The sequence below is a fragment of the Dipodomys merriami genome, unplaced genomic scaffold, assembly GCF_024711535.1.
Source record: "Dipodomys merriami isolate MVZ:Mamm:240054 unplaced genomic scaffold, mDipMer1.0.p SCAF_33, whole genome shotgun sequence".
Lineage (NCBI taxonomy): Eukaryota > Metazoa > Chordata > Mammalia > Rodentia > Heteromyidae > Dipodomys > Dipodomys merriami.
Window position 1 is genome coordinate 18,048,815 of NW_027204826.1, and position 26,030 is coordinate 18,074,844.

The window sequence follows — 26,030 nt, forward strand, 5'->3', positions numbered from 1 at the left end:
CGCTCAGCAGTCACTGCGTCCCACTCGGTGCGAAGCACCCACTCTTCCTTCCGGTTCTTTCTGTCTTCTCTAGGTCGTAGTATCGTATCTCTTCACCTTGGTCCTGACAAACTATTGATTATTACTTATCACATTTAGGTTCCCAGTCCTTTACACACGCATGCCTTGCATTTCAGCAGGACATGGAAACGCAGACTTGGGGCTGCATGCCACAATGGCGCAACTTCCCAGAAACCCTCACAGATTTTGCTCCCCCTCCCGCCTTGACCGCCTGATCTACTGTCGTTTTCCTCTGTGCTTAGGCGAAGTGTCAGAAACCCCCACAACCACCCACCCAAGAGGGACGTGTGCTCCCAAGAGCCCAGGCTCGGGAGGCCCTCCCGCACCCAGCCTGCTCCAGTCATACTTGTAAATACATTACAGTTTGATTTGAAAAGCCTGCCTGCACGTATTTATAACTTTATAAAGAACAGTCATTCTTCTAACTGCTATCACAGAAAACAAACACACAGATGAACAAGCTACACAATGAGAGGGCTCGAGCTCCTGCTCCAAGAAGACAAGAATGATAGAAGAAGTTGAGGCTCTCAGGGCTTCCTTTCTTGTGCTAGTACTGGGGCTTGAACTCGGGTTCTCACACTCTTGGCTTAGATTTTGGCTCAAGGTTAGTGTGCTGCTACTTGAACCATACCTTCACTTTGTCTTTTTGCTGGTTAATTGGTAACAAGAGTTTTGGGACATTTTCTGCCCTGGCTGGCTTCGATCCCTCATCCTTGGATCTCAGCCTCCTGAGTAGCTTAAGATTAGAGGCATGAGCCACCGGTTCTCAGCAGGGTTTTTCTTTAAATTGACTGTTATGCTAAATGTATTTTATAATGTCAATGTCCTTTTTATCTTTTTTTGGTGCCAGTCTCGGGGCTTGAACTCAGAGCCCTGGGCAGTATCTCTGAGCTTAGGTTAATGCTCTACCTCTAAAGCTACAACTCCACTTCCAGCTTTTTGGTGGTTAACTGGAGACAAGAGTCTCATGGATTTTCCTGCCTGGGCTGGCTTCAAATCACATCCTCAGATCTCAGCCTCCTAAATAGCTGGGGTTACAGGCATGAACCACTGGCACCTGCAATTGCTTCACAAGATTTCCAGGTGCAAATCAGAAGAGAAATGGAGGTTTTATTTAGGTTTGTCTATTAAAAAGCCAGACCCTAATGTCTGGTATGGGGCACGGGGTGAGATAAAAAATTGACATAATAGAACCACATTAAAGAAAGTGTATTTTATTTGAAATTATATTGCGAACGACCCTACACTGAATGGGGTCGCGTGAAGGTATTCTGCCTGCGAGCAAACCATCTTGGGAGCACACAAGGTGCGAATGACCTGCCTAGAACCCCCCGCTCGTCTGAGTGGGCACGAACGTCACACTCACCCCTTTCTTGCTTTTTTTTTTTTTTTGATACTACAGGCCCAGTTTTCTCACATTGGCGCGTCCCTCCATGCGAGAACGGCCTATGCCCACAGAGTCCCTGACGAAGCAAAAATTCTCTTTTTAACATTAAATATAGCATATGGAGTTCTACCTCAGCTCCTGGCCTATCGCTGTGTCTACAGACCGGAGTTCTTCGTAAAGACAAAGGCAGATGAGAAAGTGGAATAGACAGGCCTTGGAGCGCTTCCTCTCTGGTCACGCTGCTCACCGGCCGCTGCCCGTGAGGGAACCGCCCCGGCCACTCACTGCCTTCCCACACACTCTCAGGCACAGGCTCTCCATCTTCACTGCCTGTGTGATCAAACTACAGTATTGTGCAGGTTAATTTTCTTCTTTTATGGAAAATTGAAGCAATTGGGAATAGTTGTTTAAAGAAATACCTCAAAATTATCTGTGGATAAACCTGACCATATATTTCAATATTCCATTTGCACATATTAAATTCTGTGTGAAAAATTACAATTTAATGCCTACAACTGAGCATAAAAATGAAGTGAATATGGCTGATGTATATAAAATAATTCAAAACAGCAGTTGCAGGTTGGAGATATAGCTTTTGCATATAAAATGTATATGCTTCATTATCAACCTCAATATAAAAGGCTATCGGAATATTTTAAAACGTTTTTTTCAAGGAAAGGACGTTAACTGCTTTAAAAAATTACTATTAAAAATATTTGTGTGAGTCTAAATAGTCAAAATGAGATAGCCTATCATTATTCTTAGCAAACACTTGTTTTGTTGGTGACTGGAAATATTTCTATTGATTTCTGTGCATATTTTTAATAAAATTATTTTTGCCTTTATGAAAACAAATTGCGTTAATTTGAAATATATATATTTCATAAGCTTTGACTATTTAACAAAATCTATCCTACATAGTATACATATGTGTATTGTATGTTCCAATAAAAAAATGTCTTCTATATTCAGGTTTTAGTGTAAGCAATGAAGAAATCTTTTGATGAATTAAGAGTCATTAATTTTACTTATTTATTTTGGAGGTGCTGGGATTTGAACTCAGGGCCTCACACTTACTAAGCAGGTGCTCTACCACTTGAGCCATACCCCAGCCAATACTGAATTAGTTTTGAAATAAAATATTCACAATTAGAATTAGAAGTACCTATAAGACCGATTGTCTTCCCTGCTATCTCTTCGTCGTCATTTTGAATCTGGAAGTGAGTATGAGAGAGGAAGCTAGGATTTGTTAAATGAGAGACAAACACTCCAGGGCTGCCTCCTCCGTGCCTGGAGCAGCCGGGACGGGCGGGGCAGCGTCCCATCCAGAGTGGACATCTCGGCCGCCGCCACCATCATCACAATCACCAACGGTCCTTGGCGTTTACTTATCACATATTCTTTATGTTTATCAATTCTTCACCAAAAGAAGACAGGATGCCAAGGTGTGAACTTAAGGTCCGCTGAATGAAGACATGCTATCGCTTCTCAACCTCCCCAATGTTCACCTAGAACCCAGAGAGCCTAAACATACAAGAGGGGAGAAAGAAAAGCCTTGCCTGCACTCGACTCTCGTCAACTCGCTGTGGGCAAGTTTCGCTTTAATAACGAGTTACATTAATACCTCACGTCACAGTAAAGCCAACTTACACTGACTCGATGGTTCACAACCTCAATCTTACTCCCAGTACACATTCCAATATATTTATTCTGTAAAAACAATACATTTTTTTGTTTTTGATTTTTTTTTTTACAGTAAACTTTTCAACTACAAACCTCGAGTACTCGAAAAATGTTCAAAGGACGAGCAAAACAGGATCGATAAAACCCAAACTGACTAGATGTGTGCTCACAATATAGGCTGGCATAAAAATAAATTACGTTCTCTATTATCACAATAGCAACAATCATGTACACATAGTAATGGTTTGTGGATGGCTATTTCACTATTCTAATTCTAGTTCCAGAAGGAAACAGTCCGTTTTTCAAAGCCCCTAGGCGGAGTCAATGCCCTGTCGCTGCCATGGGCTACGCTGAGCTCCACAGGTCCACGCGTCAAGGATCCATCTCGCGTGCTCGCTCAGCGTGTACTGGCATCGGGGAAAGATAAATCCCTGCCTTTAATTTGGAGTAACACAGAAGACTCACTACCTTCACATATAGAAACTCAGTTTGTGTACACACCGTGTATTTTGAGAAGTGTAAGCTGTTGACTAGCTATTTCTAATATAGAATAGACATTGTACAAGATGGTTGAACTTTTACACATAGCCTCAAAACTGAAGGACAATTTACTCTCCAATTTACCAATTATGTATGTAGGGATTAGCTCCTGAGTTCTGTCAAAGAGGATGTCCTGTCTTTATGCCTGTGCTGGGTGGTCATCTAAAAACGCTCATAGTTAACTGAGTGCTTGGTCGACAGAGGCCAAGGCAGGACTTGACGAAAGGATCCCAGACATGTAGAAGTCTGCGCAAAACCTCAGTGCTTCTCAGTGGCTAAGGGCAACTTCATGCAATCAAGTAACAAGAAATCAAATCAATAACCTTAAAAAAGGCTAACATGTCTTTCCAACGTAACAGAGGAATATGGACGATGTACGTACAAACTGGGCTGCCAGTGACAACAGGACTATGTGTAGGTTCATATCAAATCCAAGAATATCAGACAACCCAACACTGAACCTTCTTGTGGTTTCTCTTAGTATGCAGCATTCATTATGGTAGTTAGGTCTGTAAAAAAAAAAAAAAAGAAAACAAGCCTTTAGGTGATTTAGGGTTTCACAGAACTGTCCACAGTACACAGTGTACAAGTGGGTAAGCAATTGATCTGAATTGTGGCAGTAACCATACTTAGCAAAAGGAACTTCCAAGGCTTTGCTTTTTTCCTATCAAAAAGTTCATGGGAATGGCTGGGAAGGTGCCTCAGTGGTAGAGCGTTTGCCTTGCATGCATAAGGCCCTGGGTTCGATTCCTCAGCACCACATAAGCAGAAAAAAAAAGCTGGAAGTGGCGCTGTGGCTCAAGAGGTAGAGCACTAGCCTTGAGCTGAAGAGCTGAGGGACAGCGCCCAGGCCCAGAGTTCAGGCACCACGACCGGACCCCAAAAAAAAAAAAAAAAAAAAAAAAACCCAAGTTCATGGAAAGCCGGGTGCTGGTGGCTCACGCCTATATTCTAGCTACTCAGGAAGCTGAGTACTGAGGGTCACAGTTTGAAGCCAGCCCAGGGAAGAAAATCTGTATTGAATTAACTACCAAACAAGCTGGAAGTGAAGCTGTGACTCAAGTGGTAGAACATTAGCAAAAGCTCAGGGTCAGTGCTCAGGCCCTGAGTTCCAGCCCCAGGACTGGCAAAAACGAAACAAAAAACAAACTCAGATATTTGAGATGCTAGGTAGTTCAGTAGACTTTAATGTAACGGAATATGGCAAGTTCAGTGGTGCTGTGGCTCAAGTGGTACAGTGCTCGCCTTGAGCTAAAGAGTACAGGGACAGCGCCCAGGCCCAGAGTTCAAGACCCACGACCGACAAAAAAAAAACAAAAACAAAAAAAACCCCAACAAAACCCCAAAACCAGAATATGGCAAGTTCAGATTGCACACGCTGTCCAACGTTTAATAAACAACCACATACTGAATTAGTGAAATGTCAAACAAGAAGAGTAACAATTACTGAAGATACTGATCTGAAAGATCTTTTTATTATCTAGCTATGTATCTTGGTGGGCATCTTTGCCTATGTATCTTTGGTTAGTATCTTTACCCAAATCAGCATCATGGCAGATAGAATGAGGAGCCATAGAATCTTCTACCACTTTATTTTTATTTATTTATTTTTTTTTTTGGGTCCGGTTGTGGGGCCTGAACTCTGGGCCTGGGTGCTGTCCCTCAGCTCTTCAGCTCAAGGCTAGCGCTCTACCACTTGAGCCACAGCGCCACTTCCAGCTTTTTTCATTTTGCTTATGTGGTGCTGAGGAATCGAACCCAGGGCTTCATGCATGCAAGGCAAGCACTCTACCACTGAGCCACCTTCCCAGCCCTCTTCTACCACTTTAGACATTAAAGAGACTTGCAGAAGTGGAAGGCAGTGTCATCTTCCACAAAACATTTCTGGGAAAATTTGGCTGTATCTCATTAAAATGTGGTCTATGCTATGTAATAAGTTATTTTTAAATGAATGACTTTTGCTTTTTTGGTGCCAGTACTGAGACTTGAACTCAGGGCCTGGGGGCACTGTCCTTTAGCGTTTTCACTCAAGGCTAGCACTCTACCACTTAAGCCACAGCTCCATGCCTAGCTTTTTGGTAGTTAATTGGAGATAAGAATCTCGTGGACTTTCTTACCTGGGCTGGTTTGAAACTGTGACCCTCAGATCTCGACCTCCTTATTTAGATGAAAAAATACTTTTCTTATATACACATAGTATATAATATACACCATGTAATAGGTAATATATATATATATATATATATATATATATATATATATATATATATATATATATATATATATATATATATATATATATAATATAGATGTAAGTGAAAGCTCCTTGGGACCCTGGTAAAGGGGGTTGGGAAGAGTGAATGTGAGTGCTGGGAAGTAAATTGTCTGCACTTGATCGTGCGGGCAGAAGGGGCTCTATCTTTCTACAGAAATAACAATAGGTTCAGGTTGGGAGAATGCAGGCTGGTGAGTGCTGGAGACTGGCTTCCGCCGGGTGGCTGGCTAACTTCCCCACAGAGGTGTGGTGGCAGTGTGACCCGGGGCCTGGCCGCAGACGCGCACACAGGGAAGCAGAATCTTGCTGGTTTAAGTCTGTTAATCCTGTGTGGACTGCTGGTTCAGAGACAGCAGCACAACACCAGCCTGGTACGTGAGGCCCTGAGTTCAAGTTCCAGCACACCAAAAAAGCCCTCCTTGACTTTCTATCCCAGGCACGACCGAGTATTTGAAAAGTTTACTATTACAGACCTATAAAGTATCAGGTCTTATTAGAACACTGTTGTAATCATGTATCGACTGAGTATTGACCAAAGGAACAGAACAGAGACACCAGGGAGACAGCCAGGGCCAGATGACAGCTAGTTGCTAATACACACCAGGGAGTGCAAGTGGTGCGGGGTCAGATGGCTGGGCTCACAGAGAAACTCCACCACAAAAAGCAACGTTTAAGATAATTGGTTGCGATGAAATTAAGACAGTATATTTCTAAAGGTATCAGAAAGAAACTGAATAGACCAGCCACCAACTTGTAGAACATATTTATTTGCAAGGCATAACAACTTGTGTTGGTTAGTCCAGGATAGGAGAAAAAGGGCAAAAACTCAGAAGTGCACATGTATGGAAAGAGATGTAAAAAGGAGCTCGAGTCACCATTAGTGAGCTCAAATTAACATGGTGACAACTGTTCTACTTCTATATGATATGTAGGCAAAAATCAGAAGAGTCTGGGCACATGAACATAGGGAAATCTCAGCTACTGCTGGGGGGGAGGGGGAGAAGACGGAGATAATTTACTTCCTAACTTCATAGGAAAACAATTTGGTACTGTCTTCCAGAGCTAAAAAACCACAAACTAGCTGGGCACTGATGGCTCACACCTGTAATGCTAGCTACTCAGGAGGCTGAGAGCTGAGGATCGCAATTCAAAGCAAGCCCGGGCAGGAAAGTCTGAGAGACTCTTATTTCTAATTAACCATGAGAGGGCTGGGAAGGTGGCTCAGTGGTAGAGTGCTTGCCTTGCATGCCTGAGGCCCTGGGTTCGATTCCTCAGCACCACATAAGCAGAAAAAAAAAAGCTGGAAGTGGCGTTGTGGCTCAAGTGGTAGAGCGCTAGTCTTGAGCTGAAGAGCTGAGGGACAGCACCCAGGCCCAGGGTTCAGGCCCATGCCTGGACACCCCCACCCCCAAAAAAAAAGAAAAGAAAAAAAAAAGAAGCCAATTAACCATGAGAAAACTGGAAGTAGTGCTGTGGCTCAAGTTGTAGAGTGCTCACCTTAAGCTGAAGAACTCAGGCAAGTGTCCAGGCCTAGAGTTCAAGCCCCCAACAACAAACAAACAAAAACCCAACAACAACAAAAAACCCATAACTAATATCTCTAGACATTCATTTCTAGTTATATAAGGTAAGGAAGCTAATACACGTGTATTCTAGAAGATAAAAACGAGAATGCCTATAGCAAGGGAGTTCTTAACTGCATAAGTTGGGAACAACCCACTCACAGAATGCTGGAAAAACTGTGGTATGCTCCCCCACAGTATAACCTGTTTTCACTGTATTTGATGTTGGTATAATTTGGGGAGCGGAAGGGAAAAAACAAATTGTCTAAATAGGGATACAGGTTGATCCATTGCAACAATGAGATGAACAAGATGCTATGTCAAAAAATGAACTTTACAATTTAGGCAGGGGATGGAGGGGTGGGGGGTGTAGTTGAGGAGATGGGAGGGAAGGGATGGTAGGGGAAAAACAAAGGAGGAGGCAACGATGCTGGATAAGATAACTGTAACCCCTCTGTACAGTATTTTCACAATAAAAACTTATTTTAAAAAACTGTGGTGTGTTCACATAGCACACTACACTCCGAATACAAACTCCTCATACGGCAATGATTAAATGAATAAAAGCTGCTGCTATATGTAGTCACGTAAAAGAATCTTAAAAACAACGGTATTCCCAGCCACGCAGGAGGCAGAGATGGAAAAATCACAGTTCAAGACTAGCCTAGCCCCCCCACCCCCGAAACAAGATGGGCATGGGGGTGTATACTTGTAATCCTAGCTATGTGGGAGGTGCAGGTAGAAGGATCATGGTCTGAGGCAGGGCAGGCAAAAGTGGCTATCTGAAAAATAAAACTGAAGACAAAACCCAAGAGGTACTTCAGCGTGGCTGAAGTGGAGAGCGCTCCTCTAGCAAATAGACTATGAACTTAAATACCAGCACTGCCAAAGAACAACAAAACCCTAAGCTCCATTAAAAACGTTAACAGAGGCCAGCAGGACAAAAGGCAGATAAATCTACCTCACAGGTATTTAGATACATCAATAGTCAAATATTTGCTTGAATATTTAAACATCTAGAGTCACCAGGGATACATTAAACTACCTGCTGCTTCTGAGAAAGAAGTGACAATACATAATGCCATATTTTGAAGTTACCATTAATTTTGTGAAACTAGAAATTTGCATAATCACCCCATTTCAATAATTGACAATTTAATAAAGACAACGCCTGTTCATGAGCTCCAAACTGTCAGGCCGGTATGATCCCCCTTGGCTTCATGAGCAGATGTGTCAGGCTGAGGCCATGTCTCACAAGCACAGAGTTTACTCCTGCTAAGACAGGGACCCCGTGTCTTCTACGTGGACAGGTGCTAAAGGAAATGGAAAGCACATACCCCTTCGCTGGTTTTCTGCAAGTCTGAAGTTGTGTTTCTTGTGTCGTTACCAGCGTCTCCACCCTCAGAGCTGCTTTTGTTTTCCTCTTCTTTGCAGTCTTTATCATCTTCATCTCCTGGAGATTTCCGGGACTGTTTAGAGGATTTCTAAATATTTGGATGAGTTAAAATTATAGTCAAAACCAGAAATACAAGCTATGTGCCAGTAGCTCACACCTTTAATCCTAGCTACTCAGAAGGCTGAGATCTGAGGAATGAGCTTTGAAGCCAGCAGGCAGACACATTCAAGAAATTTTTATCTCCAATCAACCAGCAAAAAGCAGGAAGTGGAGGTATGGCTCAAATGGTAGAGGGACAGCCTGAAGAGAATGAGAGCAAGAGGCCCTGATCTTAAGCCCCCACCCAACACCCTGGACTCTCAGCTGAATGCAGCGCATGCAGGTGTGATGTGCATGCAGCCTGTCAAGGCAGGGCTAGGTTATGCTGGGTAGGTCATTTCTCTCACTGGGCCTCAGATTAGCTAGTGGGACAGGACCAAGAGGTAGACCAGATGACAACGTAAGCGACCATTTTGTTCTTCCCACTGTGTTATGGTAGAAGTCAAGGTCTAGAGAAGTGAGGAAGACTTTCCAAGATGCGTATGGAAGGCTAGGGGTGGCTCAAGTGGCAAAAATCTTTTACCCGTCAAACCCAAGGTCCTGAGTTCAAACCCAATGCTACCAAAACGCCCCAACAGAAAGGAAGGTAATACACAGACGTTCATGTGCAATACCTGCTGAAGCTGCTGAGTGAAGCGCGCACTCAGAAAAAGTTACAAAACCTTACAAGCAGTGTGACATAAATCAACTTTAATACTTTAAATCATCCAGTTTCTCAAGCACCCAAGGCTAAATGTGAGCCAGTCCTTTCCTTGTTCATCCTGCGTTTGAAATGAAGTCTACAGGAAGATGAAATCCATCTAAAGCTTGCGGCCGGAGTTGCTTAGCAGGGGCACGCAAGGGCAAACACAGGAAAACACAGCTTTCCTAATACCTGAAGAAACCTTAAAGATCTCCAAGTACACTACAAATAAAATGTAAAGTAACTCAGTGCTGAGTACTGGCCTCACACGTTTATGACCCTGAGTTCAAACTCTAGTGCCACCAAACAACAACACTAAATTATCAAATAGGACTTTCCTCACAAGTTTTTTCTCTCTCTCTCTCTTTTTTTTTTTGGCGGTCGTGGGGCTTGAACTCTGGGCCTGGGCGCTGTCCCTCAGCTCTTCAGCTCAGGGCGAGCGCTCTACCACTTGAGCTACAGTGCCACTTCCAGTTTTCTAGTGGTTTATTGGAGATAGGAGTCTCACGGTCTCTCCTGCCCGGGCTGGCTTTGAACCGTGATCCTCAGATCTCAGCCTCCTGAGTAGCTAGGATTATAGGTGTGAGCCACTGGCGCCCGGCTCCTCACAAGTTTTTTAAATGCACGGAAAAAAAAATATGGTCTAGCTTAGTGACAAGGTATGTGATTTAAGTGCTTCTATCTGACTTTACTACCACCTGAGCCCAAACATCAGTTTCAAAGGTTTGACTTCACAGGCCTTTGCCTGCCAGGCAGGAGCTCGACCACCTGAGTCAGTCACACCCGCGGCACTTTTCACTGCTGTTATTTTTGGGAATAGGGTCTCACTCTATGCCGAGGCTGGCTGGACTGTGACTCCTACTTATAGTTCCTGAACAGGTGTGAACTCCACACCTGGCCCCACCTAAGCGCGTTTAGCGAGTGTGCGTGCAACCGTAACACCCAGCAGTGTCAGTAACCTTTGAAGCATAGGACTTTTTCCGTTTTGAGCCTCCTTTTTCATTCTTCCTTTTGCCTTTTCCATCTTCTTCTACTCTGTCGCCTTCCTCCTCACTGCTGGCATCTGCTGTGTTTCCACCTTCTCCCTCAGTTTCTGAAGAGCTCTGCTGTTGGATTGCCTAATGAAAACAAGCTTAGCTAGCTACATGTTGAAAGAAATATCTGCAACATAAAAGGTGATGAGAAACAGAGCCCACAGCTGTAACCCCTGCTACAGGGAAGAGGCTTTGAGGACAAACACGGCGACGCAGTGATTGCTGCTTTACACTCAGCCAAGGGCTGACACACTTTCCAGGGGCCATTTAGCTTGACCTCTTTTAGGTAAAAGAGTTGCATTTAACCAAAGGTCTATGAAAGCCAAAAAACAACAACAACAACAACAACAACAAACAACACTGATTTCAGATGGATGGCTAGTAACTATTAGCATAAAGGACGTAAGGCGTGATTACACAGATGTGAAAAAGATTTAAAACCAAGCAAACAAGATGTAAAAATGACAGTAATATCATTGTTACCTGGTATCCAGTAAACTTCACTCCTGGGTTGTTTTCTATTTCCCACAATCCTTCATTAAATCCTTTCCGTTTGTTTGACTTTCCAAACTTATCTTTGTATTCCTTATATGGAAAAAGGTCTTTGGGACCTAGAAATGCACTGCAGAGACATGAAAAATAGAAAAGATTTTAAGTATCAGGATCAGTGAAGGTGTAGGAACATATTATAGCAAATATGAACCCTGAGCAGGGCATCTGTAGTTACAAGACGTTATAGACACACACTTTAAAAAAAGATACACCCAGCCATTATTGACATAGAGTCTTGTAAACTTGTTTCTGCTCAGGTTGGCCTCGAACCACAATTCCCTAGCCTTCCACCTCTGCCTCTCAAGGAGCTAGAATTACAGGCTTGAGGCACCGAGCTCAGGTGTTTATTAAACCTTGCTTCATCCTAAAAATGCAGCAACATGTCAAGTGGGAAGGAAATATCACAAACGCCTATGTACTTATTATATTCACTTCTAAGCTGTCTAGCGACCTCTTAAAAGGAGAGAGCACCATAGCACGTGCTAGTAAACATGGGACTGAGTACGGTGGGGAGGCAGAGCATTTGCTTAGCATGCTGGAGGCCCTGGGTCTGAGACCAGCAGTGCAAAGTTAAACTACACTAAACCAAACCCCAAATAATACAAAACGAAAATAATAAAAAACCCACAGAAGACACATTTCCTGAAAGAAGCACAAGGGTCTACCCAGGAGCAAACAGATCTGACCTGACACCCCTTTTCTGGTTCTGTCAAGACAAAAAAAATGAAGAAGATGCCAGAGTGGTAAAGGCAACAAACTAATAACGTGTTTGTATCAAGTCCCTACCTGCTAACATTCAAAGGAGAGCTGGGAGGGGGGAGGGAGGGAGGGGGGTCCTTTGTAGCCAGATGTGGTCAAGTGATCAGGTTCTGGCCAATGGAATAAATGAGCGTGGAAGCGCTGGCAACTTCCTATCCTTTCCTTACAAGGAGTGACTCCTCTCTGCCCTTCTCTGCCTCTTCTCTTGGCCTAGAGGAGGCTGTGTATTGCTGAGACTGGTTTGTTTATCTTTAAACTAAGCAAAGAAGGGAATACTGGTGAAGGACGGGCAGTAAGACCAGAGGGACCTGGTCCTCTGTCCTCCAGGACACATCTGCCCGCAACTGAGTTCAAAAGAAAGAAATGAACATCTCTATTATTTGAGGCTGTAAATGAATGCGTAGAGTTGGAAAACTCCAGAAACGTAGGTGCTGGCTTCAAGGGGCAACAAGCAAAAGCTTTTCACAGAACAAAACCTTGTTCTGTGAAATATGAAAACAATTTCTCCAGAAGGAGCTATAAAAGAAATTCCTGGGAGAGTAAGCACGTAAGTGTCCCCAGGAAGACTTCTGCTTAACGGCCAGCATTTACTCAGAAACAGGAATGACATCCAGAAGCCAAGATACACCTCATGCCACTCAGACACCTCTGGATGAAAAATCTTTTTTTTTGGTGTCCGTCCTAGGGCTTGAACTCAGGGCCCAGGCGCTGTCCCAAAGCCTCTCTGTGTTCAAAGATAGCGCTCTACCCCTTGAACCACACCGCCCCTTCCAGCCTTTTCTGTGTATGTGGTACTGAGGAATGGAACCCAGGGCTTCATGGGTGCTAGGCGAGCACCCTACCACTGAACACCTTCCCAGTACCTGAGAAATCCTTACGTTAAGAAAAATGTATTAAGCTTGGTAACTTCCTATCATCAATTATAATGAAAAACTAAAATACATGAAGCAGTGAACATCCTTAACAACGAAGCCCAGAGGAATCAAACTGACGCAGCTGAAACATGAAGGTATTTTCCTTACTTACGTTTCGTGAGTACCGAAAAAGAAGATAGGGTACTTGTTTGCGGGGGGCTTCACGGCTCCCTCAGGCAGTTCATCAATCTAGGAAAGACAAACTTGGTTTTCAGTGACCATAAATGCCATGCAAGCAGAGTTGATCATTTACTGCTGACTTTAAAATAAATTCATTAAAATCCTAACAAGTGTTCTTTTCTTAAACCATGCGCATGTTTCTTCAGCGCATATTAACTTCCACATGGAAGTTAAGACTATAAATTGATTATACTCATCATGACAATTCATAGGCAGGACCCAAACTACTCATTTCCTTTGGCCAACAGAATTATATTCCTGGAACTCCATCCTTGTAAAATAATTGAAAACAACAAAACAAAACAAGCACTTTTGTGGAGCAATAGCAAATATCCATATGTCCCTAGACCGAGACATGCTGCTAAGAGGGAAAATTATAGACACTAAGGTAACGAAGTACCACGTGGTGGCCAAGGGCGTCACCTCCAGGCTCAGCCGCGAATGCTGCTGCTCTCTCCTTGTCCCAGCTGGAATTAGCTTTGAAATGTACTTTTGACTCTTCTACTACAGATTTGCCCTGACTGTTCACTGCTTACAGCATTCCTAGCTGTATACCCAAGTAATTTCCGTATCTCTTAAAAGAAATGCCAGCCCTTCCCCAGATCTACCAGTTCTTACACACACACACACACACACACACACACACACACACACACACACACACACACACACACACACACACGCTCGCACGCACGCACACACACTTGCTGAGAATGTTTCAAGAAATGTTTTTGCTGGGCATGAAAGCACACAGCTGTCATCCCAGCCTCTCAGGAGGTAGAGAGAAAGGTCATGGTTTGAGGACAGCTGGCGCAAATTGAGCCCAAAGACTATGGGAGAAACAAAGTCAAGGAAACAGGACCAGGGTCATGAATCAAGTGGTACAAGAACTAGTCAGCATAGAGCCTAGCTCTTCCGTATTGCAAGAGTACTGAGAAAGAGAAAGAGGTGGGGGGGGGGGGGGCAGGGAGGGAGAGAAGGAGGCGGGGAGAAGGGAGGGTAGGGGGAGGAAGACTCTGGTCCATCTGCCCTCTGGTTGCTCTTCTTTCCCAGCTCCCGGTCAGCAAGGAGGGAACCACATGGCATTGTTTATAGACATGCAATTTCCCTTCACAACCACTCTAATGGCCGAACGAACGTCTCATATTTCAGAGACACAAAGTGAGTGTTTATAGTTACGAACGTCTCATCTTTCAGAGACACAAAGTGAGTGTTTAGTTATAAAAATAAAAAAAATAAACTATAAGAACCTACATTTCATGCTAGGTGCCGTTGGCTCACGCCTGTCATCCTAGCTCCTCAGGAGGCTGAGATCTGAGGATCGCACTTCAAAGCTAGCTCAGGCAGGAAAGTCCATGGGACATGGTGCTGAGGCTCAAGTGACAGAGTGTTAGCCTTCAGCTGAAGAGCTAAGGGACAGCACCCAGGTCCAGAGTTCAAGCCCCACGACCACCACCAAAAACAACAAGAAAGAAAGAAAAATAAAAGAAAAAAAAGAGATACTACATTTCTACACTTATGTATCTAACTTATAAGACACAGGCCAATTTACATACATCTTTTATGTCTGATATGAAAAAATATGACGTGATATAAATGCTGGTTTCTCTCTCTTTGTTTTATTCAAGTCTGAGAAATAGGTGTTTTCAATTTGGCTAATTATGTTAGGTAGTCCCCCTAGAACCATTATACCATTAGGTCTTACTAGTTTAAATGAAAACCATTTATATATTTAATATAATGCCTAGCTTTTTTATGCCTGATTTCTCTCTTCAGGTGTATCTTTATTCTACAAATTATAAATTTTAAATACCTCATTAAAATTCGATCAGCACTTCTAATACTTTAAAAGATACTATTAGCAAAGTAATATTTATTAAATATTAAGATGCTATTTATTAGTTCTAATCTGAAGTAGTTGGTGTTTCCCTCCCTCTCCCGCTCTTCCTTTTCCCACTCTTTATTAACCTCCCCTCCAGTGTTTGGTGTAATAAATTCACAACCACTTTCCTAGCTATACTGACTTTTGAAAAGACACATGGCAAAGGCAAGAGAGGAGAAAGGCGCCGGCTGATGGAGCCAGTCTTAGGGCAGCACTGTCAGTTTCTGCTGAAGACCCCGAATAACAGACACTTACTTTGTTCTTTTTTGGGGGGAGGGGGGACACATCAGGCTTTGAGTTCAGGGCTTTGTGCTCATGTGGTTTGCTTGCTGGCGCTCTACCACTTGAGCCACACCTCCTGTCTAGCTTTTTGTGTGGGCTGGCTAGATCTCAGCCTTCTGAGTGACCAGGATTACAGGCGTGAGCCACCAGCATCCAGCATCCAAGAGGTGAGCCAATGCGATCAGCCTCCCAGAGGAGGCAGACCACCCCTGGGCCTGGCTGTGGCACAGGGCTCTTCTGTGGGCCTGTACGGGTGACCGTGGGCACTGGAAGGTCTGAGAAAGCCCGCATGCCCACGACTGGCTCGCTGGCTGGCTCCAGTCTCCAGGGCTCATCCAAGTGTGGGCTGTCTTAAATCCTGTCCAAGAGGGCCACCTGGAGGCAGGCGGCTGTGACTGCTCACCTTCTAATCCCACCTCCAGGGCTTTCCTCTGAGCTTCGGGTTCACACCCGGGGGTATCCCAAAGATAGCTCAAATTTTAAAATTCTAAAATCACTTCTTAATCTTGTGGGTTAACCTGCTCAGCGCAGGTTAACAGCGTGGCTGTCTCCTGACTCCGTCTTCTTCACAGAGTCCTTGCAATGCCGCGTCACACTAACCGTTCTTCCCAGCAGGGCAGCGGCCCTCCCGTGTGCGCTCGGCTTCATTTACTGCCTCTGCGTCTACAAAAGCCTCCGAACACATCTTCCTCCTGCCCGACCCCAGCCTGGCTCCCGCAAGCCATTCTTCAGCCCCTACATGTAGATGAGATGGCCATTCAAAACTCTCCAGGAGCATTCCATCACACTCGACAAACTCGAAATTCATCAGTAAAACAAGAAGGCTTTACCCGACACGGCACAAAGCAGAACTGTTCCACACTGATTCTATTTCCGACAAATAAAGTTAGCAGAAGTTCAGCCACTTCATGTTGAGACTATCACGGGAGAGTCTGAGCACTCCTTGGTCCCTTGCTCTGTCTTCCTAACCTCCCCGCTTGAGGCCAGCTCTGGGCTGAACTGGTGAGGTTCAGGGGGGGGAGGGAGCGGTCGTGGGGCCTGAACTCTGGGCCTGGACGCTGTCCCTCAGTTCTTCAGCTCAAGGCTAGAGCTCTACCACTTGAGCCACAGCGCCACTTGCGGCTTTTTTTCTGCTTATGTGGTGCTGAGGAATCGAACCCAGGGCCTCATACATGCAAGGCAAGCGCTCTACCACTGAGCCACCTTCCCAGCCCAAGGTGAGGCATTCTTAAGTCTTCTTCTCCAGTTACTTCCATCTTTGTCCTGGTCTGTGAGTCTGGAACAATCTCAACAGCCACACGGGACTCCTTTTTCCAGAAGCTGTGCCTACTGCTCCTGCCTTCCCTGCATCAGAGCACACTCTCCAGACTGCTCTGCTTATCCAATCAAGGGAGTGAGAAGGCAAATAACCGACGGAAGCCATGCATCTGACGAGAAGTCAGCATTCAAGGCCAGAGGAAAAACTCAAAGCTCAACAAGAACAATAACCAGCCAGATTAAATGGGGAAATGACCTAACGGCACTTATTTCCAACAAGCCATACACATGGCCAACAATCACATAAAAGATGTTCAATGCCAATGCTCAATGGAAATGCAAATCAAAACCACATGAGCCGACATCTAACGCTCATTAGGATGACAGCTATACAACGTAACAAGAGACAGCAAGTGTGGGTAGGAACTGGAGGAAGGGGAACCTGGCACCCACGTTCCCCCCGCCCCCAACATGACCAGAACTGCCATGTGAGCAAGCAATACCTCTGGCTATGTGTCCTGAAAACTGAAGGCAGGACACCAGAGACATTTTCACTCTTATGTTCATAATAGCATCATTCATCACAGCCAGAAAGTGGGAAAAAACTCAGCTGTCCACCAATGGACAGGTGGGTAAGTACACACATATACTTGGAGACTGCCTTTATAAAAAGCACTGGCCTCCCCCTTGCGCCCACTAGGTAAACAAAGCTAAATGAATACAGGTTTGGCATCTCTGTATTCATTTGTTATCGGCCAACAACAGAAAAGGTAATAGTGATGTAGGAACTTGCATTTATTTTTAGAGATAAATGGCCAGGCCTGGTCTGCTGGGACCTTTGTAGGGCTGGGCTTGTCCTACAATTCTGGTAACACACACACACACACACACACACACACACACACACACACACGCGCACACACGCACACACACGCACGCACGCACGCACACGCCATAGTGTACTACTACTCAGTCTCTAAGAAGGAAGGCAGCTGGGTGTGGTAGCTGGGTATCTACACAGGAGGTGGAGACTGGGAGGATGGCTGCTTGAGGCCAGGGCTGTGAAAAGTCTGTGTGGACCTCAACGGGTGAAACCTAGAGGGTGACCAACACAAAGCTGGGTGTGGGGCCACGTACCCGACGCTCCAGAAAGTGTAACCAGGAGAGGCCTAGGCATACACTCCAGAGCCTTCTCAAAAAGCAATTAAAGTAATAAGAGATGGGGGTGTGGCCCGGGCAGGAAAGCACCTGCCTAGCAAGCACAAGGCCCTGAGTTCAAAACCCCAACACCAGCCCAGAGGGCAAACAGACAGAGAAGAAGATTCAGACACACGGATCCACCGGATGGGCCCAAGGACACCGCGCTCAGTGAAGCGAGCGTGGAGGAGGACGGAGCCCCACCGCACCCGGGCCAGGCTGGAGCCTCTCCCCTCACACTCGGAACCCACAGCTCCCTGGGACAGAGCTTCCGCAGGTTTTGCGACCCCACCACCCCCTTGTCTTCTACTTCTTCCTCATGTGAGACACGCAATGATTTGAAGGTCGCTGTGGCAGCTCTGGCATCTTCTCTCTTCCCGAGCCATCAAATCTCTGAGAATTTGTTGAGATCTTTTAAATTATGATACTCCCAATGGTACTCAGTAGACACTATGCTGAAAATGAGGAGAGGGAAAAACTGGAAGAGAAGGGGTGAGACTGGCCAAAAAGAAAGGAACTCTTACCTGACTTATGTAACTGTAACCCTCTGTGTATCACCTTTCTAACAACAATGAAAAACAAAAATACCTCAATTAACAATTTAAAAACCCCGTTGACTTCAAGCTGTTACAAAACGATATCATTAATGTTCTGAAATACGTACAAATATAATTGATAGGTGTAAATTCTTTATACTATACTTATATAAGTACTGCAATCACACAAGATATTATCTGTAGACTAAGTGGAAATATGACTAATAAAATTCAAAAGCCAGGTGCTGGTGGCTCACGCCTGTAATCCTAGCTACTCAGGAGGCTGAGCTCTGAGGATGGAGGTTCAAAGCCACCCGGTGCAGAAAAGTCTGTGGGACTCTCATCGCCAATAAACCAGTCAGGAAACTGGAAGTGGCGCTGTGGCTCAAGTGGTAGAGCGCTCGCCTAGAGCTGAAGAGCTGAGGGACAGCGCCCAGGCCCAGAGTTCAAGCCCATGACCGAGAAACAAAAATTCAACCTGGTAAAATTAATACTTTCTTGTGGCACTGACATTGTTCAACCGAAGCCACTTCCAGTCCCATGTGCATATGCCTCTCTGCTTTTGGGTTTGGCATGCTCATACTGCCCTGAGTGGTGTGATGAATCAGGGCTCACGGGTAAAGCCACAATGCTGGTTCTGCACAGCTCACGCAACCCCATTAGGTGTGCAGCAAGCTGTGGGACGTGCAGAGAGAGGGCCATCGAGGGCGACTCGCCAACTCTTTGGGGGGAGGGGTAGGTAACTGGCTGAACAGTATTTTTTTACTAAGAATACTTGGGTGGGAAGGGGTAGTTAGATTATAGTTTTGGAGGGGGTAATGTGGTTTGCACACAGAGACTTGCATTTGCTTGGCTTTCGCAGTGTGTTAGCACGGCTGGCACTCTACCACTTGTGTCACACCTCCAGCCCTACTTTTTGCTGGCTATTTGGAGATGGAGTCTAATGCATTTTTTTTAACCTAGGCTGGCTTGAAACCACAGCCCCTAGTCCTTAGCCTCCTGAGTAGCTAGGACTATAGACCACTGTCACTGGCACCTGGCTGCCAGATCGTGTTTAACCATGAATCTGTGCTACCCAAGGGACAGGCAGATAAGCTGTCTAGGAAGGAGAATGAATTCACGAACTGGAGGCTCTCAGTCATGCACTTGGGCCTGAAGCAGGTTTGAAAGACCTGTGAAGCACCGTCAGAGACGTGCAAGAACCTTTCAAAAAAGCAGCACAGGAGGGAGACAAGAGAAGACTTTTAAGTGCAGTGTTAAGTCCACAGGAGCAGGTCAGACTCCTGAGAGCAGGTGAAAGGTGCACAAAAAGGCCAGGTCCTATGGCTACCAGGTCCCTTGGCTACCAAGGGAAGTAGGGCGGTGAACAGCGACAGGTCATTTCTAGTCTGCAGAGAAAGGGTGAGTCAAGGAAGAGGCTGACAAATGAGAAAAAGACCTTTTCAGGTCATCTTTTGGCTCTAGCACTAGAATGCATTAAAAAAAAAAAAAAGTGGAAGGCTGGGAAGGTGGCTCAGACGTGGAGCGGTCGCCTAGCATGCATGAAGCCCTGGGTTCCATTCCTCAGCACCGCATACACAGAAAAAGCCGGAAGTGGTGCTGTGGCTCAAACGGTAGCATGACTGCACTGAGCAAAAGAAGCTCAAGACCCAGGACTGGCAAAAAAGTGAGTGGAAAAGCCAAGCGGGAACATGAGGCCTTGAGTTCAAGACCCAGTATCAGCACAAAACAAAACCACAACCCCCCCCCCAAACAACAACAAAATAATCTGTTGACTTTTAATGGAGGAAGAAAAAGGTAGGGTCAAACATCAAAGGGAGAAGGAAGGGGTGAAGGGGACAAACTAACCATCCTCGGAATGAGGCTGAAAGGAGGCATTCTGTCCTGGCTGGGGAACCCAGGGAGCTTTGTGGGGACAGCTAGTCTGTGGGAGACCAGGCATCTGCCAGGGTCAGGCGATACGCAGAAGCTCCTCTGCCTACAAGGCTTTGACTTCTTCGCTGCCCCACCTGCGTCCGAGGAGAAGCGGCCCAACGCTCCCCGTGAGCCAGGGAGAGAGGAAAGGCAGAGAAGGAGAGCAGAGGAAAGGGCAGGAGGTGGGAAAGGAAGAGGATTCTCAAGTACCGCGAGACAGAAGCTGTAGTTGGAACGCACTGGCAGCTACTTTCTCTGTGAGTGAGAAGGAGGAATTGGAAGAGAGCGACTGAAGTATCTACCGACACTGAGGAAGAAGACAGACAGGAAACTGATGGAGCCAGCCGGAAGCTGGCTGGCAGCGCTGCCCATCCGTGCGGGAGCAGAGGGCAGAGGTTGAAGGGTGAACGCATCCAAGTAAAAGGGAGATGGTGCGAGTGCTGTTTGATCTGCCATGAGTTCTAATGGGTCAGGAGCGGGGAGAAGGGAGCTAATATGCCACGAGAGAATGGGGTGGTCAGGGACTCATCCCAGTTTACAGGCGGTTTTCCCGGCCACTTGGGCACCCTCGCCCGGTGGTACTTCAAACCTCTTCAATCGCCGCTCTGCTTTCCAGTTCTACTTATGCACCTGGCTTCCACAACAGCAGAACGAGAAGCACATGGGTTCTGTGTGGCTAAATAAACTTTTGCCTTAGACAGGAGTTTATTAGAAATGAAGACGGGATACCATCCTATTTCCTAGCTCTGATCAAAGGCTCACCAGCAAACCACGAGAGCAACAAGAGGCAAATGGCTAGGGTCACCTGGCCACACGGAAGCAAATCCAATGCGAGTCTTTGTGTCCCGAGGTATTTCCTGGATGTATTTATTTTGAAATAGAATCAGTCTTATTCCTCATATTTATTTCTTACTGTGGGTTATTAAAAAAAAGTATGAGGGCTGGGATGTAGCTCAGTGGCAAAGCCCTTGCCAAGCAAGTGCAACGTCCTGGGTTCGATCCCCAGTACCAAAAAAGAAAAGACAAAAAAATACAGTTAAAAAAAACCCAAACAAAAAAAAAAGTATGAAAGCTACTGTATTAAATCAATTCATTATTATTCATTTCCAGGTTCAAATACTTTTTCAAAATTACTGATTGCATGTAATAGTTCCATGAAGAAGAAAACTTTAACCTTAATAGTTGATCTCATTTTGAAAGACTTCAAAAAATAAGAATTTAAAATACTGCTCCTTGTAAATATACATTTCCTTCCAAATTCGAGATGTCACTGGTACCAAAGTTCTACATCAGCATCAAAAAGGAAAGACCAAAAGCTATTATTCTCTGACTAGTCTACACGAAATTCTTTAGTCTTTGGTGAAATTTTTTTTTATAACTGCTAACTATCACTGAACCAATCAGTTATAACGACTCTTTTTTTTTGGGGGGGTGGGGGGTCGGCTGTAGGGCTTACACTCAGAACCTGGCACTGCCCTTGAGCCTCTTTGTGCTCAAGGCTAGAGCTCTAACACTTGAGCCACAGCGCCACCTCTGGTTTTTGAGTAGTTAACTGGAAATAAGAGTCTCATGGGGACTTTTCTGCCCAGGTTGGCTTTGAACCCCAATCCTTAAATCTCAACCTCCTGAGTAGATGGGCTTACAGGTGTGAGCCACTGGCACAGTCTTATCTTATATTGTTGTATTAGGAACTGCAGTTACTGTGTTAACAAGAATCTCCTAATCCCCAGGGAGGCAACCTTGGCGCTACCCGAAACCAGACACCTCTACTTCCAAACAGCTTTGAAGCTAGATGCTATGATTAGAATCCGTGGAGTCAGAGTCCCTGTGAGCAAGCAGGAAAGGATGTAGGCCCACACCCGTCTGTGTGCCAAGTGGTCCACAAACCCCCAAGCTATGTAGAATCATAAGAAACGGCCTATCTCTCTTGGGAATCAAACAATCAACCTCAATCAACAATTCTCAGAACCTAGAGTCAATCTAAAACAACAACAACCAAAAATCCAAAACCATAAGGAAACTGCTGGAAAGCATTTGCCAAGCCACACAAGTACTCACTCAGACTTTACGAGGTCCTTGAGTGGTATAAATGTTTAGTGTCCTTAGGAGGTAATTATTAGGTTCTTAATTAGACAACAATTCTTTCATGAATAATAGTTGATCCTGTAGAAGAAAAAGGAGCTGGGTGCTGGTGGCTCACGCTGAAATCCCAGTGACTCAGGAAGCTAAGATCTGAGGACCGTGCTTTGAAGCCAGTCTGGGCAGGAAAGTTTGTGAGACTCTTCATCTCCAACTCACCACCAGAAAACCAGCAGTACAGCTGTGGCTCAAAGTGGAGAGTGCTAGCCTTGAGCAGAAAAGCTCAAGGACAGCACCCAGGCCCTGCGTTCAAACCCTATCACCGACAAAAAGAAAAAAAGGGAAAGAGAAGTCCATTCTCCCTATTATTCTACAACCAGGTAGTAAAAGATTCCTCAACCCGCACACTGAGAACAGTATCAAATCTGGTCAAGAGCTGAAAATCTACAAATAAAAGTGGTGTAGTCATACAGCGGAGTACACTGGAGAGTGGGAAGGGGAAAAGGCAGGGAGGGGTGTGCAAGGCCACTTTGGACTGTCTGTGGACGGCTGGCCCTTCCCAGGAGTCTCCAAACCCTCCGTGGGAATCTGAAACTGTTTATTACCAAACTGCAATACCATGATTTTTTGCTCCCTGTACATACATACCTATGATAAGGTCTTATTTACAAACCAGGCACAGGGAGACATTAACTATTAAAGCTACAGGTTGTAGTCACTTGACTGTGGTCTCTTCTGGCACTGCACTGTACTGCTGGACTGTGGAAGGTAACGCCACGGGCAAGAGGGGCCTTCTGCAATCTCTTTGTGGTGGGAGTTACCCTCATGGCACAGACTGGTGAGTACGTGGGTCAGAAGTGGGAAGCCCAGCCAGGAGCTGGATCCAACCATTCCGACCTGGGCCCCTTCCCACCCACAGCGCACCAGGCCACAGAGGCCCAGCATCTTCCTCCCAGGCACTTGCCACTCCTGGGAGGACCGGCCCTTTACTGTGGTTCTCGAGAACTCCTTCCTACAGAACCAATGCAAGCATCTCCCCACGTCTCCTCCAAGGTTTAATTCTTGGGGCTGCAGAGAGTCTACACTACATGACTGACTTCACATGAAGTGAGGGCTGAGCAAGTAGGATTTATTTTCCAGTTAAGATTTGATGGTAATAGCTTAAAATGAGGACGGTACCTCAAATTACCGAGTTGCATTGCAAGCATATGGGAAGCATCTATAATCAAGAGCAGGGACTCACATACTTTCTTCTAACCTTTACCTTGGGAACTGCAACATGCAATTTTAAAAAGTCTCAGAACCTTCTCTTTGAGTTCATGTTAAATAGAAACAGGCCTATTTTCTCTTTTATGTAAAAATGTGATGCATTTTGCTTTCTCGTCTTATTTTCCATTTTGCCTTGGAATAGTAACTTCCAGGAACAACTTTATAGTATCACTGTGCGTGTGTGTGTACTAGAGCTTGCTTTGAAAATTTGTTCAAGTCTGGTGCTCTACCACTCGAGTCACAGCTCGCTTTCTAGCTTTGTGCTGGCTAACTGGAGATAAGAATCTTACACTTTCCTGCCCAGACACCTCTAACCACAACCTCAGATATCAGCCTCCTGAGGAGCCAGGATTACAAGTGTGAGCTGCTGGTTTAACTTCCAAGATTTACGAGAATCACCTCTGCAGCGATTTTCTGCTTCACACACGACCGCAGGTGGACAACCCGAGCCAGCAGCGTGGCACTGGAAACGTAAGCTTATGTTCTTCCGGGGTATTTTCCACAGGTCAGATGCGGGAAGCCCTGTGCTGGCGCTATGACCAACAGCTCTAATATATGCACATGGCCTCTAGGGCCGTGTAGTTTCCTTACTTGTAAGTATATCCGAGATTCCCTGAGGACTCAACGCCAGTCTTGCCCCTTTAAGTGACATATACTATTTTCAAGCCTATTTTAAAACCCACAACAACAAAAGCCCACAACCCTGGTGTTTCTATGTGGAGATCTTTGTCTTGTTCAGGGCCTGCCGTTCTCATGGGGGTTCGGGGCCTGGGTCTCACGTGGGGTACAGGGCATGCAGGTCTCATGTGGGGTACAGGGCCTGGGTCACCCGTGGGGGTTCGGGGCCTGCAGGTCACCCGTGGGGGTTCGGGGCCTGCAGGTCACCCGTGGGGGTTCGGGGCCTGCAGGTCACCCGTGGGGGTTTGGGGCCTGCAGGTCTCCCGTGGGGTTCGGGGCCTGCAGGTCTCCCATGGGGGTTTGGGGCCTGCAGGTCTCCCGTGGGGTTCGGGGCCTGCAGGTCTCCCATGGGGGTTTGGGGCCTGCAGGTTACCCGTGGGGTTTGGGGCCTGCAGGTCACCCGTGGGGTTCGGGGCCTGCAGGTCTCCCATGGGGGTTTGGGGCCTGCAGGTTACCCGTGGGGTTTGGGGCCTGCAGGTCACCCGTGGGGTTCAGGGCCTACAGGTCTGGGAGGGATACAGGGCCTGCAGTTCTCATGGGGGCTCGGGGCCTGCAGGTCGGGGGGGGGTGTACAGGGCCTGCAGTTCTCATGGGGGCTCGGGGCCTGCAGATCTCCCGTGGGGTACAGGGCCTGCAGGTCTGGGGGGGTGTACAGGGCCTGCAGTTCTCATGGGGGCTCCGGGCCTGCAGATCTCCCGTGGGGTACAGGGCCTGCAGTTCTCATGGGGGCTTGGGCCCTGCAGGTCTGGGGGGGGTATACAGGGCCTGCAGGTCTGGGGTACAGGGCCTGCAGGTCTCACTGGGGGGGGGTTACAGGGCCTGCAGGTCTGGAAGGGGGGTATAGGGCCTGCAGGTCTCATAGGGGTTCATGGCCTGCAGGTCTCACTTGGGGTTCAAGGTCTGCAAATCTCACATGGGGTTTGGGGCCTGCAGATCTCACATGGGGTTCAGGGCTTGCAGGGCTCACGGGGGGTTTGGGGCCTGCAGGGCTCACGGGAGGGGGGGGGGTTCGGGGCCTGCAGTTCTCAGGGGGGTTCAGGGCCTGCAGATCTCACTTGGGGTTCGGGGCCTGCGTCTTGAGGTGCGGCCTCGCGCGGGCTGGCTGTGTCCCGGCATCACCGGCGTGAGCAGCCCCGCGCGCGCACGCCACGCGCAGTACAGACCTCTGTCCACGCGCGCACGCGTGGGCGACACCGTGCTGCGCAGGCCGCCCGCACCCTGCCCGCGCGGCCCCGGCCGGCCACGCGTGATGTCACTTCCTCCCGTGACGAGCTTCCCCGGTCCCCGGCTCCGCGGACACCGCCCGGCGCGGCCCGGTCCCTCCGCCGCGCCCGCCCCGCCCCGCCCCGCGCGCGGGGCCCGCGCCTACGCCCGCCCGGCCGCGCGGGGACAATGACGGCCGGGCGGCGCCCCGCGGGCCAGGCCCCGCCGTACTCACCCGCGCCGGCCAGTGCGGGTAGCCCTTCATCTTGGCGAAGACCAGGTCGCCCGCTCGGTACTCGCGGGGCCGCGGCCGCGCCATGGTCCTCGGTGGCCGCGCAGGCCGGGGGGCGGGGGCGCCGCGAGGGCCGCGAGTCTCCGCCGGGCCGCGCCCCGCGCAATCCCCCCGGGCAGCGACCGCACACGCGGCCCCGCGGCCGTCCTCGCGCCCCGCCCGCCCGCCCGCGCCGCGCTAACGCCGGGTGCGCGGCCGGCGTCCGCGGGGAAACCGTGCGCGCCGCGGCGCTCGCGGGGCGGGAGGCGGTGCGCGTGCCCCGGCCAGCTCCGAACCGCGGGCGCGGGAGGCAGCGCCCACTCCCGCCCGCCGCCGCCG

At 47.2% G+C, this 26,030-nt stretch overlaps 2 protein-coding genes across 4 annotated transcripts in view; one reads left to right on the top strand and one right to left on the bottom strand.

Moving 5' to 3' along the window:
* The window catches only part of Tm6sf1 (transmembrane 6 superfamily member 1), a 20,397-nt gene extending 18,727 nt beyond the window's left edge, over nucleotides 1–1,670 (top strand). For all 3 annotated transcript variants that reach the window (XM_070043354.1, XM_070043355.1, XM_070043356.1), the window contains one exon: nucleotides 1,463–1,670. In XM_070043354.1, coding sequence (XP_069899455.1) covers nucleotides 1,463–1,654 — 192 coding nt within the window. In that variant the 3' untranslated portion in view covers nucleotides 1,655–1,670. The remainder of the gene's footprint in view (nucleotides 1–1,462) is intronic.
* Nucleotides 1,259–25,809, bottom strand: Hdgfl3 (HDGF like 3). Its single transcript, XM_070043357.1, has 6 exons — nucleotides 25,656–25,809; nucleotides 13,056–13,132; nucleotides 11,202–11,340; nucleotides 10,644–10,802; nucleotides 8,845–8,991; nucleotides 1,259–4,179 (listed from the first exon to the last, which is right to left on the bottom strand). The coding sequence occupies exons 1-6, from the start codon at nucleotides 25,737–25,739 to the stop codon at nucleotides 4,174–4,176; spliced, it is 612 nt and encodes a 203-aa protein (XP_069899458.1). The 5' UTR covers nucleotides 25,740–25,809; the 3' UTR covers nucleotides 1,259–4,173.
* Nucleotides 25,810–26,030: the final 221 nt, after the last annotated feature.

Excerpts from the sequence above, each read along its gene's own strand:
- Hdgfl3 (XM_070043357.1), bottom strand. The coding sequence starts at position 25,739 with ATGGCGCGGCCGCGGCCCCGCGAGTACCGAGCGGGCGACCTGGTCTTC. Across the intron at positions 13,133-25,655 it reads ACCCGCACTGGCCGGCGCGG|ATTGATGAACTGCCTGAGGG; the intron begins GTGAGTACGGCG and ends TGTCTTTCCTAG. Across the intron at positions 10,803-11,201 it reads TGAAGTTTACTGGATACCAG|GCAATCCAACAGCAGAGCTC; the intron begins GTAACAATGATA and ends TGTTTTCATTAG.